This window comes from Rhinolophus sinicus, chromosome 1 (genome assembly GCF_057876585.1).
Source record: "Rhinolophus sinicus isolate RSI-liver-muscle chromosome 1, RSI-T2T, whole genome shotgun sequence".
Taxonomy (NCBI): domain Eukaryota; kingdom Metazoa; phylum Chordata; class Mammalia; order Chiroptera; family Rhinolophidae; genus Rhinolophus; species Rhinolophus sinicus.
This window is the reverse complement of record NC_142501.1, coordinates 64,630,635-64,647,130: the sequence shown is the minus strand read 5'-3', so window position 1 is coordinate 64,647,130 and position 16,496 is coordinate 64,630,635. Positions and strand designations below refer to the sequence as shown.

Genomic DNA, 16,496 nt, shown 5'->3' with positions numbered 1-16,496 from the left:
TGGAACTGTTTTAATATGTGTCTGTCATACATCTGAAAGTTGTCAGTTTTTGCCTTCTAACCATAAGAGCAGATGAAAATGGAATTTAAAAAAAAGAAAAGAATAAATGCCTCATAACTGCTATGTAGAACAAGAGTGAGGCTAAAGATGGTGAACCTTGTTTTAAAAGTTATATGAATAACATGACTCATTTCATTCATTCTTTTGTAAAGTATTGAATTTTAATTGCTGAGTATATTTCTTGCTATCACCTTGTGATTATACGGTGCTTTGAGACTTCTAAATTACTTTCTTATGGTATCCTCACTACAACCTAGAGAGGAAGGCACAGGAGATATAATTATTATCCCCATCTTATATATGAGCAAACAGGCTCAAGGATGTTAAGTGACCTATCCAAGGTCATATGGCTAGAAATTCATTAAAGTCAGAAAGCAAGTCAGATAGGCCTTTCATCGCACACATAGAGTTCCATCTACCATACAAGCTGAAGTCTCATTTAGAACCATCATGAGTGGATTAGAAAATCAACACTGAAAGATCTGAGAACGTGATTTTGGAAAAGGAAAGGTTGACAATAAATTCTCATAGATTTAAACAATAATGATATAAGGTACAATATTTTGAGCATTTACTAGAAACTGGACACTTAAAGCTAAAACTGCAAGGGAGAAATTACCAGCCTCGTTTTACAAAGAAATTTAGGCTCAGAGAGGTAATAATAGCCTAAGGCTAGTAAGTGATAAGACCCAGACTCAAACCCAGATCCGTTAGGACCCAAAGTGTGTACACTTTACAATACCCCAAGGAGAAAGATTTATTTTGAAAAGGGACACACCAGATGTTCTCTGTCACTATTAAGAACAAGGCGAGGAAACGGACTGAAAACCATATAAGGAAAAATTAGGTTGAATGTATTAAGACCCTCCTGTCACAGGGAGGCGTGATTAAACTTACACATCATTATCAAGGGTACTCATGAAATCTCCTTTCTAGATGTATAGGAGATTTCTCTACCATATATAAGGAGATTTTACTACCAAAGAGACTTTCAAGAACGTAGGTACATCAATCTAAACATTTTCTTCATCAATCTAAACATCATCAATTTGAACATTTTCTTGAATTCAAAAAGTTCATAAGAAGATAAACCCATATAATAAGATACCTAAATTTTGACACAAATTTAAAAAGTTGTGTTTGCCTATGGATATAAAATGTCAGCTTCTCAAATTGGGGGGACATCTATATTTTATTGTAACATACTTACTTAAATGAATAGTAGCTAGTAATGGTGAATACATACCACATTATAATGATCTTGGCTAGAAAACTCTTTTTTTAGCAAAAATATTTCAATCATAAGGGAATTCTTCATACTGTGACCATGTATGGCCAAGGCCTCTCACACTATACTATCTTTGTACATTGAGTGCCCTATTAATCCCATAATGTACATAAGTCCACTTGCTTTATCATAGCAGGAAACTATGTGATACAAGTGAGTACGGCATGAATTAGTTCCCTTTGAATACTCAGGATCCCCTAAGAGGTTTCAACAATGCAAGATACTAGAGTGTTCCTATAGGTGCTAACTATTGAAAAGGGTCCCAATTGATCTCCACTGAGATTTGAAATTTCACAGCAAAGCAGCTTAAGACTATGTATTAGAGAAAGTCACCATTTTATTGTTTATAAAATTATGGATTTTAAATGATTTTGTGCAGCTCATCAATTGTCTAAACAGGATGCCCAGCAATGCCCCAAATCATAAGCCTGGCTGATTCCTTGATAAATGTTAATGTCCACCAAAAAAGTACGCTATCACTGGAAGAAGAGCATTACTAAATAAAAACACATGACCCACCACTGCTTTGGTTTGATAGCCTGGGAATGAGCCCTCTAAATGATCACTCCAAACAGAACATCATTAAACTCTATGCGATTGCTCTGAAAGGAGTTAGTAGGATGAGAATTAGGGATGGGAATTAAGTCATTTTCATTCTATACGTATAGGAAATAAATGGTCTACAGATAAGAAAGAGAAATGAAGGCTGTGAAAATCAAACTTTGGTTTTACTCCCCAAAGAGAAATTTAAAGTTTAATAAGAGCACAGGAAAATGAAAATGTGATAGAATGGACAGCATTACCACACATTGCCTTTTCATTCTTTCCATTACACTCAAGAGGTACACGCCAATGTCACGAGCGGGACTACTTGCTGAATGTCAGTCTCTCGAGAGAGCAGGGGACCACAGAGAAGGTCACGTTCATATATTCCAACTTGACCCCAGATCTATCAACTGAGAGTGGGCCCAGGGCTGTGAATGCTTCATCAATTTCCACTGGGGAATTTAGAAAACATTAAAATTGGGCCATCTCAGAAAATCACATTAGGAAAGAAAATGTAAGGCCTGAGATTCTGTAATAAGGAAATTATACTCAGGATCACCTTTTGACACAGACTGGGTGATATATGTCTTCTCTGACATCAGAATCATTCTGAACAGGAAACGATAAAAGATTGCAAAACAAATAGTACTTTATAGAACATTATCAGCTATAATCCTAGGATTCCCTGGTCCTCCACAGAGGGCAATTCTCTCACCTCCCTGGGCTCTGGTGTTTCCTGTAATAGGGTGCTCCCTCAAGACTGAAAATATTTGGATTGTCTGGAAACTTGGCAGATCTGCACTGCCTTTATTGGTAATGTTAATGTTTAAACTTCTAAGTTACGCGACATTGCTACCTATGTTATTCTGACTGTGAAGCCCTTATCCCTGTCGTGACGTCAACCTTGGGTATTAGATTTTCCCCTTAGTGAATTCCTACTTGTGTACCCCCCTGCTTTCTGTGTCACTTGAAGGGCTTCCAAATGCCCTTGAAAGAAGTCAAAGAAACAACAGACTTAGTAACTGATTTTTCCCCTTTCTTTATTTTCATGTTAGTATAAAAAATAGCAGTAAAAGAAAGGAAAGACAGGCAATTAAAATGAATTTTTGTAGGAAAAAATTAGAAACTACCTTAGAAAATTATTTGGTGTCAACATAGCTCTCTTCTGTTTTTCTGAGGATCCAAAGCTGTGACAAAAATTCTTTTAAGGTACAGCACTAGGGTCTATTTTGGAAAGCAGAATGCTATTTCCAGGAGTGAGGGAATGGAAACATTAATATAGGGCAAGGCATTCAAAGCCGGTATTGGGCCTGGGTGATAGCGGTTCACAGCTTATTTCTTAAGTGGAAAGGCATAAGCTGGAATTCAAAATTATTACAAACACTGCTTTGAAGCCCACAGGTTGTACTTTTAACCCTTGTATAACTTCTTTGAAAATATAAATCATCAGATTAAAAAAATAAATGAAAAGAAGCCAAAGAATGCACCTCAAATCCACATTCACTACTAGAAAACAAAAATCCAAAGACCATGTTTTATACATACTACAGAAATACTGTCATTCTACTCACCAAATATTTATTAAATCCTGCTACGAGCCTGGAGCTACGCTAACATCCACCACGATGAGCTATTGAGTGTTTGCTGCGTGTTGAATAAAGTTTTTTGATGACTTGTCATTTATTTCTTACAAAATAATCCTATAAAATGAGAACTATTATTACCCTTTGTTTTATACACAGGGAGACTGGAGCTGGTGACAATGAGCAACTTGCCTGGATAAGCTAACTAAATCCAGGCAGTCTGAGCTCTAAATCACTTTGCTGAATTCCCTCCTATGTTCTATAGGTGCTGAAGGTGAAAAGATAAATACGTTATGCTTTTTACCCTCAAAGAGCTCATTTTCCATATAAAGCGTAGCACTAGTCAGCGATATTCAAGTATATAATTAGTTTCTTTAACATCTGGCGATTTTAAAGTTACTTGACAAACACGAATTATATTCAGCATCAACAAAGAGGAAAAATAAGATCAACCTATGCTGAGGTGGTGGCTCAATAGAATTATCCTGGTCTTTCTGATTCCCCGTCCCCTTCTCTTTGAGATTGTGTTTGACACTTGAATAGCTATCTTTTAAAGCTTATCTTACTCAGATCAAGTCTAACTCATTATTTCGATAAAGCAAATAGGTATACATTTGATATTTGCCTGGATATTTGCTGTGGTGATAATGAGAGAGTATAACCTCAGGCCCACTAATACAACAAATTCATAAATTATAGGCAGTTACATTCAAATAAGGATAGAGAATGCTACTAGAATTTGGAAAGTAGCATCATCACTTCTATAGAAGGACTGTCAAATTCTAAAGAGTTAAAAAGTACTTGAAAACTGGAACTTCATTTAGCCTCAGGACACCCAAAGCACAGAGTACTACTAACCTAGTGCGCTAGAATCAGATTTCCCTTTTTGGATCCCCAGACTGGAAGCACCCCAAAGGCAGCCCCCACCTATCCTGTTGGCCTCCATAGCCCCACACACCAACACAGGGCTTGATCCATAATACTGTCAAAAGACTTGAGCAAAAAATTAGGACAAATGGAAAATCACAAAATCCAAGGGTCTCGTAATTAGAGCCCCAGGTTTAACACGATCCAGTCAAGCAAACAAGTGAACAAAAAAAGTGTTCAATCAGTTTCTCCCGTATCTGTGCTGTCCATCTTACATGTTGAGCCTTCTGCACAGTACTATGTTCAACGAGACATTCAAAGTGCATTTTCTGGGTTAATGCAATGAAACCACAGCACAAAGTGATAACATGGGCTTCCCTTGATCATACAGCTAGAGTTAGTTATATGATCTTTTAATACCCAAATAGGATCCTGTCAACATCATAAGGCAAACTTCCTTTGCCTGAATTTAATGAATTATCATTCTACAACCTGAGTCTAATGCAAGAGTAAACTTAGCGCAATTCTTCTGGACTTGAACGGGGGCAAAGACTTATTAAACCACACCTATTCTGCAGCCACTCATCAATACCGAGGAAATATAAAAAAGAGGTTTTGCTTCCTATAGCATCCTAAAAAGAAGTCTTATCTTACTTCTAAAATGACACTTATTATAAGAATGAATAAATAATAAATGTAAAACAAATTTCAGCGTCATGGCTGCATTGAATTACCCCCAAGGACCGGGTATGGGGGGACCTTGGATATATCAAACTGACAGATCATCTGAGAACCTTATCTCGGCCATTACTCCAGCCTCTTCCCTACCAAGCCTTTTACCAGAGTTGACCCCCTGTTCCTGGCCCTGCCCCTATCTGATGCAGGGGCTGATGAACAGTCAAATGGCCAAAGGCAGGTGAGGGTAGGGGAAGAAGCAGGGAAAACAAAGTAAAGAAGGGGATGTGAGGCTGGATCATCTACAAATTCCATTATCAGTCCCTGGATAATAGAGTTCGTTGTAGCAATAACGGTTTTTGTGCTTGACAAATGCTTGACAGCCGTTAGTTACAGATAGAACATTTAAACAGGAGAAAAAGCATGGGTAAATTAAAAGGGCTGCCCAAAGGTACTCAGCTCCTCAAAATGCAAAGGTCCTTATTTCAGTCCAGAGTAGAGATGGTAGGTAGACTTGCTTAAATCCCATTGGATTGAAATGTTGCCAAAAATGGTTAAATATTTGTGTCAAATATTGATGAGTTTAGAATAAAAAATTCTTTGACTTAAAACAATCTTAAAATAAAAGCAGATGCCACCCTTAAAAACAGAACAAAAACGTTTTCTTAAATATGGAATAATGGTTTTACCTGTCTTGCCTAGTTAAAAAGTATACGTGGTATATTAATTTTATTTATATATGACATGATGGTATCAAATATTTTAGAAATATTTACTGCCAACCATAAATACTCAGATATGGGTAAGCTAGGTAAATATGTATATGGTAGTATTGTCTTTAAGCACATTTATTGTCATATAAAATGGTCAATGAATTCCATAACGCCTGTCATCTAATGAGAGTGAAATTGAGATAACTCTCTCAGTCAGGATTCTGTCACTCTGATTATTTTTTGTAGAGAAACGGGACATTTACCTGAACCATCTCCTGTCTATAATTTGCCATTCAACCACAAGTGGGAAAAAAACATGGTCTTCCTTGATTATAGCTTAATAATACCACATGGCTACTGCAGTACTGTGGCAGGGTCAATGTCACAGTACTGCAATAGCCATGTGGTATTACTGTGCTATTATTGACCCCAAAGGTCAATGTCTTTATAACTCTGGATGGTCAGGATCTGGTAGAAATTGGACATGCCAAACTACACTGGATGACAAAGTAGGACAGGTTATCAATCTCTTTTATCAAGACTTCATTTAGCAGAATAATTAAGAACAGCACTTCAATATTTAAACAAACAGAAAAGATTAATCTTGAGTCAAAATATGATCAAACCCAATTCTTGCCTCCTGAGTATGATTTATTAGTGTGTTTTTTTTTTACATTTAATCTTGAAATTTTAAATAATCATTTTAGTGACTTTTGCAGCATACTATTAAAAAACAAAATAAACTTGTCACTTTTCCCCCCAGAGTTCTGTTCTACAAAGTATTCCATTTTACCACAAAATATTGTGAAGGAGGAGATAATTTCAGAAAATATTGCTTACCAATCTTGAACATATAATATGCATCAGAAAAATTTATGTTTTATTTACTGAGCATATGTCAACACATGTGCTTCAGAGGGATCAGCTCCTATTTTTTTTAAAGCATTTTTATATTACACGTTTCTAAGGGAAAATGGTTTTGCCTTCACACATTCCATTAGCAGACAGTTTTTGATGTTAAAGCAAAGTCATTTCTTTCCCTCTGACTCCAGTAAAAAGTTACGATTATCTGCAATATACGTTATTGGATATTCCTTTCTAAATATCGAAGTTATATTTCAGTTTAAACAAAGCAAGTGTTAAATTACAAATGGCTGAAAGTTGGTTTTTTGTTTGTTTGTTTGTTTTAAAGTAACCAACATCTGGTAGAAAAAAGTAATGGAAATGAAGACCTAAGGTTTTAACTTCAACATTAGATTTCCAGGTTCCTCAATACATTAATGGTGGGGATTTTCAGAAGAAATCCGAAAAGTTTCAAACAGTGTAGTTGTAATAGGTTTTATTCTGATTTAGTTCCCCTACTTGACTCTCAAATCATCACTTAAGTTTCTAGATTTCTGCAAACTGGGAAAAACAAAAAGCCCTTGTTGCCTATCTAGAATCCTCACATGTTTGACTAACAAATGAAATTACATCACTTTCCTGTGTATCACAAGTTCTTTAATAAAAGAAAGACAACTGTCCCCTGAAAGAGATAGAATGGAATGCATATTTTTAAATTGACATACTACTGCACACACCCCATTACCAAATAAAGAGAATCAGCAACCCAAGAGAACAGCTGGGGTTTGTTAGTAAGTTTCGAGTGACCAATTGAAGTTAAGCTTCAGCATCTGGTCCTTGGGTCAATTTCTAGGTCAATCTCAGTATCTCCAGAATGATTATTTTTTCTTTAAAAACCATTAATTCACATTGGAGAGTATTTCCCTTTTATTGTTAATTTCCTTTCTCATAAAGATATTCTTAAAACAAAACACCCCAAAACATCTTTTTCCTATTGATTTATTCTTTGTTATTTTGTCCTTGCTTCTTTTCTTCCAGAAGCACTAGTTTCTTCACTAAGCAACATCTGGATGGAGCATTTCATACGTGAGGTTCACATCTTTTTTATTTCACTGTATTCTTGAGCTTTAGCTCCACTCTACAAGTTTTTCCAAATATTTTGCATCACTAAGTCAGTTATGTGATGAGCTCCTTTCTTAGGCAAAAATTGAGAAATGCAAATATTAAATCCCTCAATTCAAATAGCAGAAGGACTGACTAACAGAAGTCTACCCAGGTTCTGAGAGGCCTGGACATCTCTCATGTGCATATCGAGGCAGAAATATTACTTTTCAAATTGATAAACCACACGACACTAAACCTCTACAATTAGAAGGTTTATAAACCACAATTTAAAACGTTCCCCTTAACTGCAAATAGATTTCCAATGTACTTTAGTATTATTTATAAGAAATTCTTATACTTGATGATATTCAGTATAGACGTATTGAAGACATAATGATACCTCCAAAGGTACTTGGTTAGTTTGATGCATAACTATCACCTCATTCCATGTGTAACTATTGGGAGCTCGAAGTAAGTAAGGTGCAGGCTGTCAGTGATATCTACGCGAAAGTGTACAGTGAAGTTAACCATAAGTTCTAACATTTATTGAGCACTTACTATGTGCCGTGCCTTTTATTAAGCCTTCTGCATGCATTATCTTATTGAAGTCTCACAACAACTCTATGAGGAACATATTGCTCTTACCACCTTTTTAAAAATGAGGAAACTGGGTCTTTACAAGGTCATGTAATTTGTTCAAGATTTCACAGTCAGTCAAGTGACGGGCCAGATATTGAACCCAGGCTATCTGAATCCAGATCCTGAGCTCCCAACTACAAGACCAGGAGAAAAATTAGGTTCCACTTCTCTCTCTTTCCTTTACCTCTCACTTCTACTATATCAAAAAGAAAAAAGGGGAAAAAAAGGGAAATCCAGACTAACTCATCAAAATAATAGATCTGAAATCTAATTCAAACTTGGGGGGGGGGGGGGAAGACAATGGAGAATAAACAGCATTTCTACTGTTTATTAACCAAAATCTACTGAACGTCCTCACCTGATTAGCCACCTCCTGTCCTCTGCACAAGGAAGGCCAGCACTTTCTCTCCAACATCTTCATACTTTTGGTTAATCAACCTTTGAATAACCTACCAACTATAGATCCTAATCACATCAGATGAGAGGGTCATGCTGTAGATATGTTTTTCCAAACCTGTTACATGACACTATAAAATTTACAAGACATCTTTTTAAAAGCAAAAGAACTTTGAAGCAAAACAAAGGAACCCAGAAAAATAAAAGGGGAGCCATCTGGCTTTCAGGCCATGTACCTAGTAAATCCAGTCAGTTGAAAAATATATCTCTAATACAAGGAAATCCGTGAATGACACTGTTGGAAAGAATTGAACTTACTATAAAGTACAAACCCATTTCCTATGGAAAATGCAATAACTTATTTCTTTAGTACAAGCATTCCAGTAAAGAATGCCATTGAACTGGATGCCTTGCTGTGACTGGCTGCATATGCTACCCAACAGACTATATACAAGCAAAGAGGAAGCATGCTGTCTAGAAATAATATACAATTTCCTTTTATTTCCTCTTCTAAGTAGAACAACTCTTCTTTGGGGAACAAATCGGGGTCTTGTAACAATTCACTATATAATATGTTCCATTCTGACAGCCAGTAAAAATGAGAAAGAGAGTCAATGAGGATGGCCCAATTATGCTCAGAAAGGCAAGGGTTTCTGTGATGGGAGCCTTACATAGGCTTCTTATCCAGCATGAAGATCAGTTGCCTGGAATCCAGATCTCCCCAAATGAGCAAGAATACATTGAGAAAAAAGAAACATACAGATCCTTTAATTAATCCATATTTCATTTTAGCTTGGCTGAAACATCAGCTGTGTGAGGATGAGTGGTGGGAAATAAAGCCATAAAGACAGGTGGGTGTAAACTGTAGGAATCTCAAAGTGCTAAGGCAGGTTGTAATTAATTCAGTAGCTGGCTGTGGAACCATCGCAAGTTTCTAAGAAGAGTAGTGACATGACTCTAACCTATGGAAGTCAACGGGAAAACATTATAGGATACCCCAAAGGTAGAAGAGATGAAAGGTAGAAAGACCAATGAAGAGGCAAGATACGGAAACAACCTAAGTGTCCATCTATGGATGAATGCATAAAGCAGATATGGTATACACACACACACACACACACACACACACACACACACACACAATGGACTATTACTCAGCCATGAGAAAGAAGGAAATCCTGCCATTTGAGTAGATGGACCTTAAGGACAGTATGCTAAGTGAAGTAAGTCAGACATAGAAAGACTGTGTGATATCACTTATACACGGAATCTACAAAAGCTAAACTTCTAGAAACAGAGTAGAATGGTGGTTACCAGGGGCTGGGGGGTAGGGGAAATGGGGAAATGTTGGTCAAAAGGTACAAACTTCCAGTTATAGGGTAAGTTCTGGAGATCTAGCATGGTAATTATAGCTAACAATATATTATATACTTGAAAGCTGCTAAGAGAGTAGATCTTAAATGTTCTCACCGCAGGAAAAGAAATGGTAATTAAGTGAGGTGCTAGAGGTGTTAACTAATGCTACGGTGGTAATCATTTTTCAATATGTGTATAAACATCAAATCAACATGTTGTATTCCTTAAATTTACAGTGTTATGTGTCAATTATATCTCCATAGCTGGGGGTGGGGAGGGGAGAGAAGAGGCCGCGCTTGATGGAAGCTATTATGTTGGTTAACTTTCATTGTATTTGCTTATAATGCTTCACTTCATTTTAGCAAAATTAATCTCATGACTTCAAGAACTTAGCTATTTTCCATTATGTTGCCTATCAGAAAGGTTACACAGGTCTTTCTTATTGATTAGTTCAATGGGATAGGATATCCTTTCAAAGTTCTGATGCTTAGCAAATGGCAGACCTATTTTTGACATGTACGGCGATACCAACGTAGTCAACAGACTGTAATGCAAGTAGCACTTTTGGACTTTAGAGACGAAGTCCAAAAAGCTTTTGCGGCTTCCTCCTCATTTGCCAAAAGGCTCTCTCCAGGAGCCCTGAGTGCATGTTAGAAGTCTGACTACCTACCCTGAGACCACCAAGCTGGAAAGGCCATGTATGTGGGTGCTCTAGTCACTCCCAGATGCACCCAGACTTTGAGCCAATCTTGTAAAAGCACCAGACCTGTGCGTGAAGATGCCTCTAGATTTTAGACCCCAAGCACTAGAGTCACCCTCTGGTGCTTGAGTCCTCCCAGCTGAGGCCCCAGACACCCTGAAGCAGAGACAAGGCTTTCTGCTGTGCTCTGTCCATATCCCTGACCCTAAGAAGCCCTAAGCATAGTAAAAAGGCTTTTCTTTTTTACATTATTAAGTTTTGGGGTGGTTGATTAAGCAGTAATAGGTAACTGGAACCATATGTACAAGAGAGGTGATAAACCCAGTAGCTGTGGAGCTCAAACCTAGAATGTGATACTTACTTTTAGGTGATGTATTTCAAAAGACTAAAAATCAAACATACTCAGAATGTTCCTTTATGGGGAAAAAAGTTTTGAAAGAATTGGATGTATCCAAACCAGAAAAGAGAACAAAGGGTATATGTGCTAATTGTCTTCAAATATTTGAACAGCTATCATGAGTAAAACTGAAAACAATTCCTCGGCATATTCTCAGGAGGGAGGCTTAGAGACAGTGAGTAGAAGCTAGAGGGAGTCAGAGAGAAGAATTTTCTAATGTTCTAATTTTCTGATGTTCAGGTTTCCAGGAAGAAAGAGACAGCCTTAAAAGGTAGTGAGTTCACTAACATTCAAAGTAATCAAACACAATCTAGATGATCACCACCTGGTGGGTAGGTTTGGGGAGAATTCATTTACTGAACAGAAGCTTGAATAAAATGCTCTCACTTTAAGTTGACACTGTAACACTGAGATGTGTTTAAATGATCATTCCCATTTCCTTGTGCTAAGAAATCTAACCCCAACACATGTTGAGCAGAGAGAAAACAAAACAAAACAAAACAAAACAAAAATACAAGATGAATAAATTAAATGAAAGGTAATACCCAAGTATAAATAAAAAATGATACAGAACTTTAGAGGAAAAAGGAATGGCAAACTAACAGGAAATTATAATCCAGCATAGCAGCAAAAAAACTTTTTAAAAAGATGAAGCATAAAGAATAAATCAGAGAAGCGAGAAACAGAAAGTCAAAGTTCCCACCATAGAAGGTGGGATGACTTCCTCTTTCTTCAGAAACGGTTTTATTCATTTTTAAGACTTTTCTCCTCTGTCAGTGGGAAAGACAGACCAGGAGGACATGGCAGTGTAGCAGCAGAGGGCATAAGGTCCACACAAGGTAAAATTAGGGAAGCTCTTCAGCGATCACTGAATTTCTGGTTTCAAATAGAGGTCAGAAATTGTGTGCCTATGGGATCAAGCACACTTGCATGGAAGCTACTGTCGATAATGTCAGGATGTAAGAATGACTACTAAGGGAAGCAAGAAAAACTGGAATTTAAAACCTGGTTTCCTAGGAAAGCCAATGTGAAAAAAGACAACACTAGCCACCTAGAAAAGGAGATATGTCCAGAGCGAAGCCACGGAGGAAACCGAAAAAAAGAAAGAAAAAAAAAATGTTAAAAAGTTATCTCAAACACATTTCATCTGAACTTGATCATCACTTGTAATCAGCTTCCAAGGTTTCATAACACCCTTTAACCTTAGTTACAGAATGCACTGAACAAGTCATCTCATTGTTACCCCCACTTGAAGGAAGAGTGGAGAGTCTTTTCACATTGATAAGAGATGGAGAAAGGAGTCACTCCCAGGAAAAGAAGAGTTCTGAGTAAACTCCTGGAGCCTAATGGTACGGAGAGGTGATAATCTTTCACTTGCTTTAACCTTTTCAAAGATTTCCTCAAAGCAGAAGTTATAAATTAATGCAACTGATTAAGTAAAAGTAATTTTCATTTCAATCAACAAACTTTTCATTAGAAAAAAAGAACAGAGATTTTATCTTATTACTCACCCATTTCCTAGGTCGGCCTCTTGGCCGTTTTTCTCCAGTGGCTTCTGCTTTCTGCAAAATGAAAAAGGAAGTCATATGGTTTCCTACCTGACATTATTTATAAGCGCTGCACCAAGGGACACATTTCAAGTAAGCATGTTCTGGTTTGCAGAGGCGGTATTGAGATTGTTTTAACAATCTCTTTCTCCTTTAAGGTTCATCTTCTCCATTTTTGAGTAGATTCTTCTTTTTTTTCATTGCAATCCCTCACCCTACGGCTCGCCTGGAGTGATTTCCTCTTATTTCTAGCCATAATAATAAAACAAATTATTCCCACATATCCATAATTACATAAAGTAGTATTTTAGAAAATTAATGTTTCTTAAATGATGATTTTTCTTTCCACGTCACTACTAAAGTTACAAGAGTTAATACTGATATATTGCTTTACAATTTACAAAGCACTTTTACATACATTGTTAGTCAAAAGCAAGTCTAAATGGAAGTAAGAAGACATAGGATTCTAATTCAAAACGCAAACAGCTGCATACTTCTGCACAGTTAATTTCCTATTCCTTGCCAAAAACAATCACCTGTCGATCAGTTCACCTAAAGCAGAGAGAAAAACTATCTGGAAGAAACCATCAATGTTTGTCCCTGAAGTAGAAATTATGGGTGCTAAAAATAAAATAATTGATAAAAAATGTACATTATTAACAAATAATACCACATTCAATACACGCATGACGTGACTATATTTCTATCTATCTTGAGAGTTTGTTTCACTGCTTTACTTCATAAAAGATTTTTCTGGTATCATAATTGTTTCTTCCTTTTTGAATCAAAATTTAACATTATCTACAAATTAATTTCCCTGTGTTTATTACCCCTATTCCAATCCCCAAATACACCAATGTGCACACATCACATCACATATGTCTTCTATTAAAAACATGTTTATACTTTTCAGAATAAAGAAAAGTTAAGTACATATTCTTCTGTGTATGAGAATCATCCCAAGGCTATATAAACACCACAATATAGGTAACTTGAGCCAGGATGACTTGTTTTGCATTTTACTTTTGTTATGTGGGGTAGCAACCAATAGGTACTTGACACAATGATACTAAAATTACCTGTTCTAACTGTCTACACTTCCAAATGAAGCTCTCCTCCTTCTCTCTTCAATCTGCCTGGTAAAAATAGATGGAGATAGATGATAGCTAGCGAGCTAGCTAGCTAGCTAGACAAAATGGGCCACATTTCTCACCAAATAAAATCTCCCTGGCCTGACATTACTATCCAATAGGCCCCATGAATTAACCCAAACTCTGTATAATTGTTAGTTCACATTTATTGAGCATTTAAAATGCCCCAGACACTGGGCTGTCATTCGCATGTGTGGTTTGAATCCTCACAACAGCCTTACAAAAGGTAGGTGTTATTATTCCTCTTATTTTGCAGATGAGCATCCAAGCCTTCGGGGTGAGGTAAATAACTCAAGGTTATACACCAAGCTGGTAAATGGGATTTGAACCCAGTTCTGTTGGGCTGTAACTGGGCTCCTACCCTCCTAGTGCTACTACCTTTCCTTAGTATACACACATTTGCTACCATAAGGCATCATTTTAGCTAACTAATATTGACACTGAGGCTGCTCATTTCCCAGAACAGAAGGAAACCTAACCATCAGATTGGGCAGTCTGAATCGTTGTTTACTATTCAATAGCTCCACAAAGAAATCATTTATTGTCACAGGTTAGTGGCAATGTCTTAACTTCAGTCATTAAGGGCATGAATTAAATTAAGTGAAAGCCAGGAGTGCCCAGTGAATCACAACCTCTGAGAGTTGTCTCAGGGAGGGAGGGAGGAGTCTTAAGAGGAATACAGGCTCCATTTTGGAAAGCTTAGATTCAAATCCCTGGTCTGACATTTTAGCTTTATGACTACGGGCAGGTCCCTGAAAACCCTAATTTGATTTCCTCTGTGAAAGGGAGCTAATGCCTCCTGTGAAGAGTGAGGCACCCGCAGTAAATGAGGTGCTCAAGAAATGTTCTTTTACTCCTAACAAGATGGAACTCTTAAACGGAGTTTTCCTTCAGGTTATTCCAATCTCAAAGAAGGTTCAGTCAATGCAAACATTCCATTACACTCACCTGTCATCTTTAGAATGCCGCTTTTAAGAAACCCTGTGGCTAGGACCATACTCGGGTATACAAGTACAAAATCCCCTTATACAGAAGCAGTGTCTGATTTAGTCTTCGGAAGCAACTGAAGTCTGTACAGTTTACCCAGTTGTAAACTACACAAACATGGAAGACAGAAATCCTTTCTAACGAGCGTGGGATGATAGGTGGGGTTGAGAGGAGGAGGCGAGCAGGCTTTAAGGCTGACCTTAAAGGCTAACAGTGCTACCTACACCTGGCTTTCTCTGTACAGCTGTTCTGTTTCAGGGGCCATGATGTGATCTGGGTGTACATATCTAAAATCTGTTGAAGAGAGGGTTGTTTTCGAAAAGGGTTTCGCTGCATTTCCAAGTCAGAGAAAGCAAATCTCTCAAAGAGAGAGAGAAAGCCCTGCAAATAAGAGGACTTTAAAATGAGCATCTCATTTACAAAAAGCCTATTCAAAAACAAAATTTGCACCATTAACTAAAGGGCAAAATATCACGATTATCACTTGGACTTGTTAAAAGCAAACTTGCTCGTTGGTCTTCAGGTCAGTGTTACATGTAAACCGAAACCCTCTTCTGAGACCACATCTAGAAGAAACACATTAGCTGTGTGCTGTGTGGCATCGATCTGGGAGGTTGGCATTGTTCTTTAAAACCCACATTATTTAATCATTCTGATCAAACTTCACAAAAGCTGCAAAACAAGTTAGGATTTTAGTTTATAAACCAGCACAGATCCTGGTTTTTTTACATATTGGAAAACATAAGTTTTAACTTTTTTTCCTGTGTTTAACGCTCTTCAGGATATTATTTTTCAATAGAAGACAAAACATTTGGGAAGCTTGTTTTAATATCTTAAAACATGCAAGACTGTGGAGGTGTATATTTGCTTTTCCTTCACCAGTGTGGAATTTAGTTCTATACCAAACTCATGCATAATTGAGACGAAAAAACTCATTAACTATTTCCTGCTTGTCAGTGGGTGGGGGTGAGGAAAGGGAGAGAGGATGGGAATTCCACATTTGCAAGAACTGAAATTTCAAACTATGACCAGCTCTGTTATATTAATATTTGCAGTTCTCGTATCATATTTTATGAAAAGTGTTATTTCTTCTTTGTCTTCATTCATATTTTTGTCTTTTTTTAAAGTTTAGCTTCAGTACTGTATCTTTAATTTTATATGTTTAGAAGCAAGTTCTTGAGGGCTGAGGCCTGAGAGGAAAGTTAAATGGGAAATATAATTATTTCTTTCTCTAAGAAGTTCTGATACTCCAGGCTCTTAAATGTACTCTGGACTAAAAAATTAAGAAAGGACATTTATCTAGGAAATACAACTCCTGAACTTGAAAGTGCTTCACATTAGTGCCTGGTACACAAGATATGCTTACTATATCTTTACTGAATGAAGGAAGGAAAGAAAGAAACGTGTTTAGACCACACGTGTGTCTTGTTTTCCTCCTGCTATCAGAATTCTACAGCTTGGTGGGACTTCTGAGTAGGACTTTTGGGAGCATGTCATCTAGCCCCTTACTTAACAAATAAGAAAACTTCTGGATATGTTATAATCTCCAAAGGCATAGCCCTGTGGTTTATTTGATGGCCAGATTCTGTGGGTACAAGCTGCAGTAGAAACACATTTCCAGGCCCTTATAAGCTTGTACAGAAC

General features: G+C 37.1%; 1 protein-coding gene across 1 annotated transcript in view; it reads right to left on the bottom strand.

The window, feature by feature from the left end:
• The window catches only part of HMGA2 (high mobility group AT-hook 2), a 134,948-nt gene that overhangs the window by 105,054 nt on the left and 13,398 nt on the right, over positions 1–16,496 (bottom strand). The window contains exon 3 of the mRNA XM_074325456.2: positions 12,679–12,729. Coding sequence (XP_074181557.1) covers positions 12,679–12,729 — 51 coding nt within the window. The remainder of the gene's footprint in view (positions 1–12,678; positions 12,730–16,496) is intronic.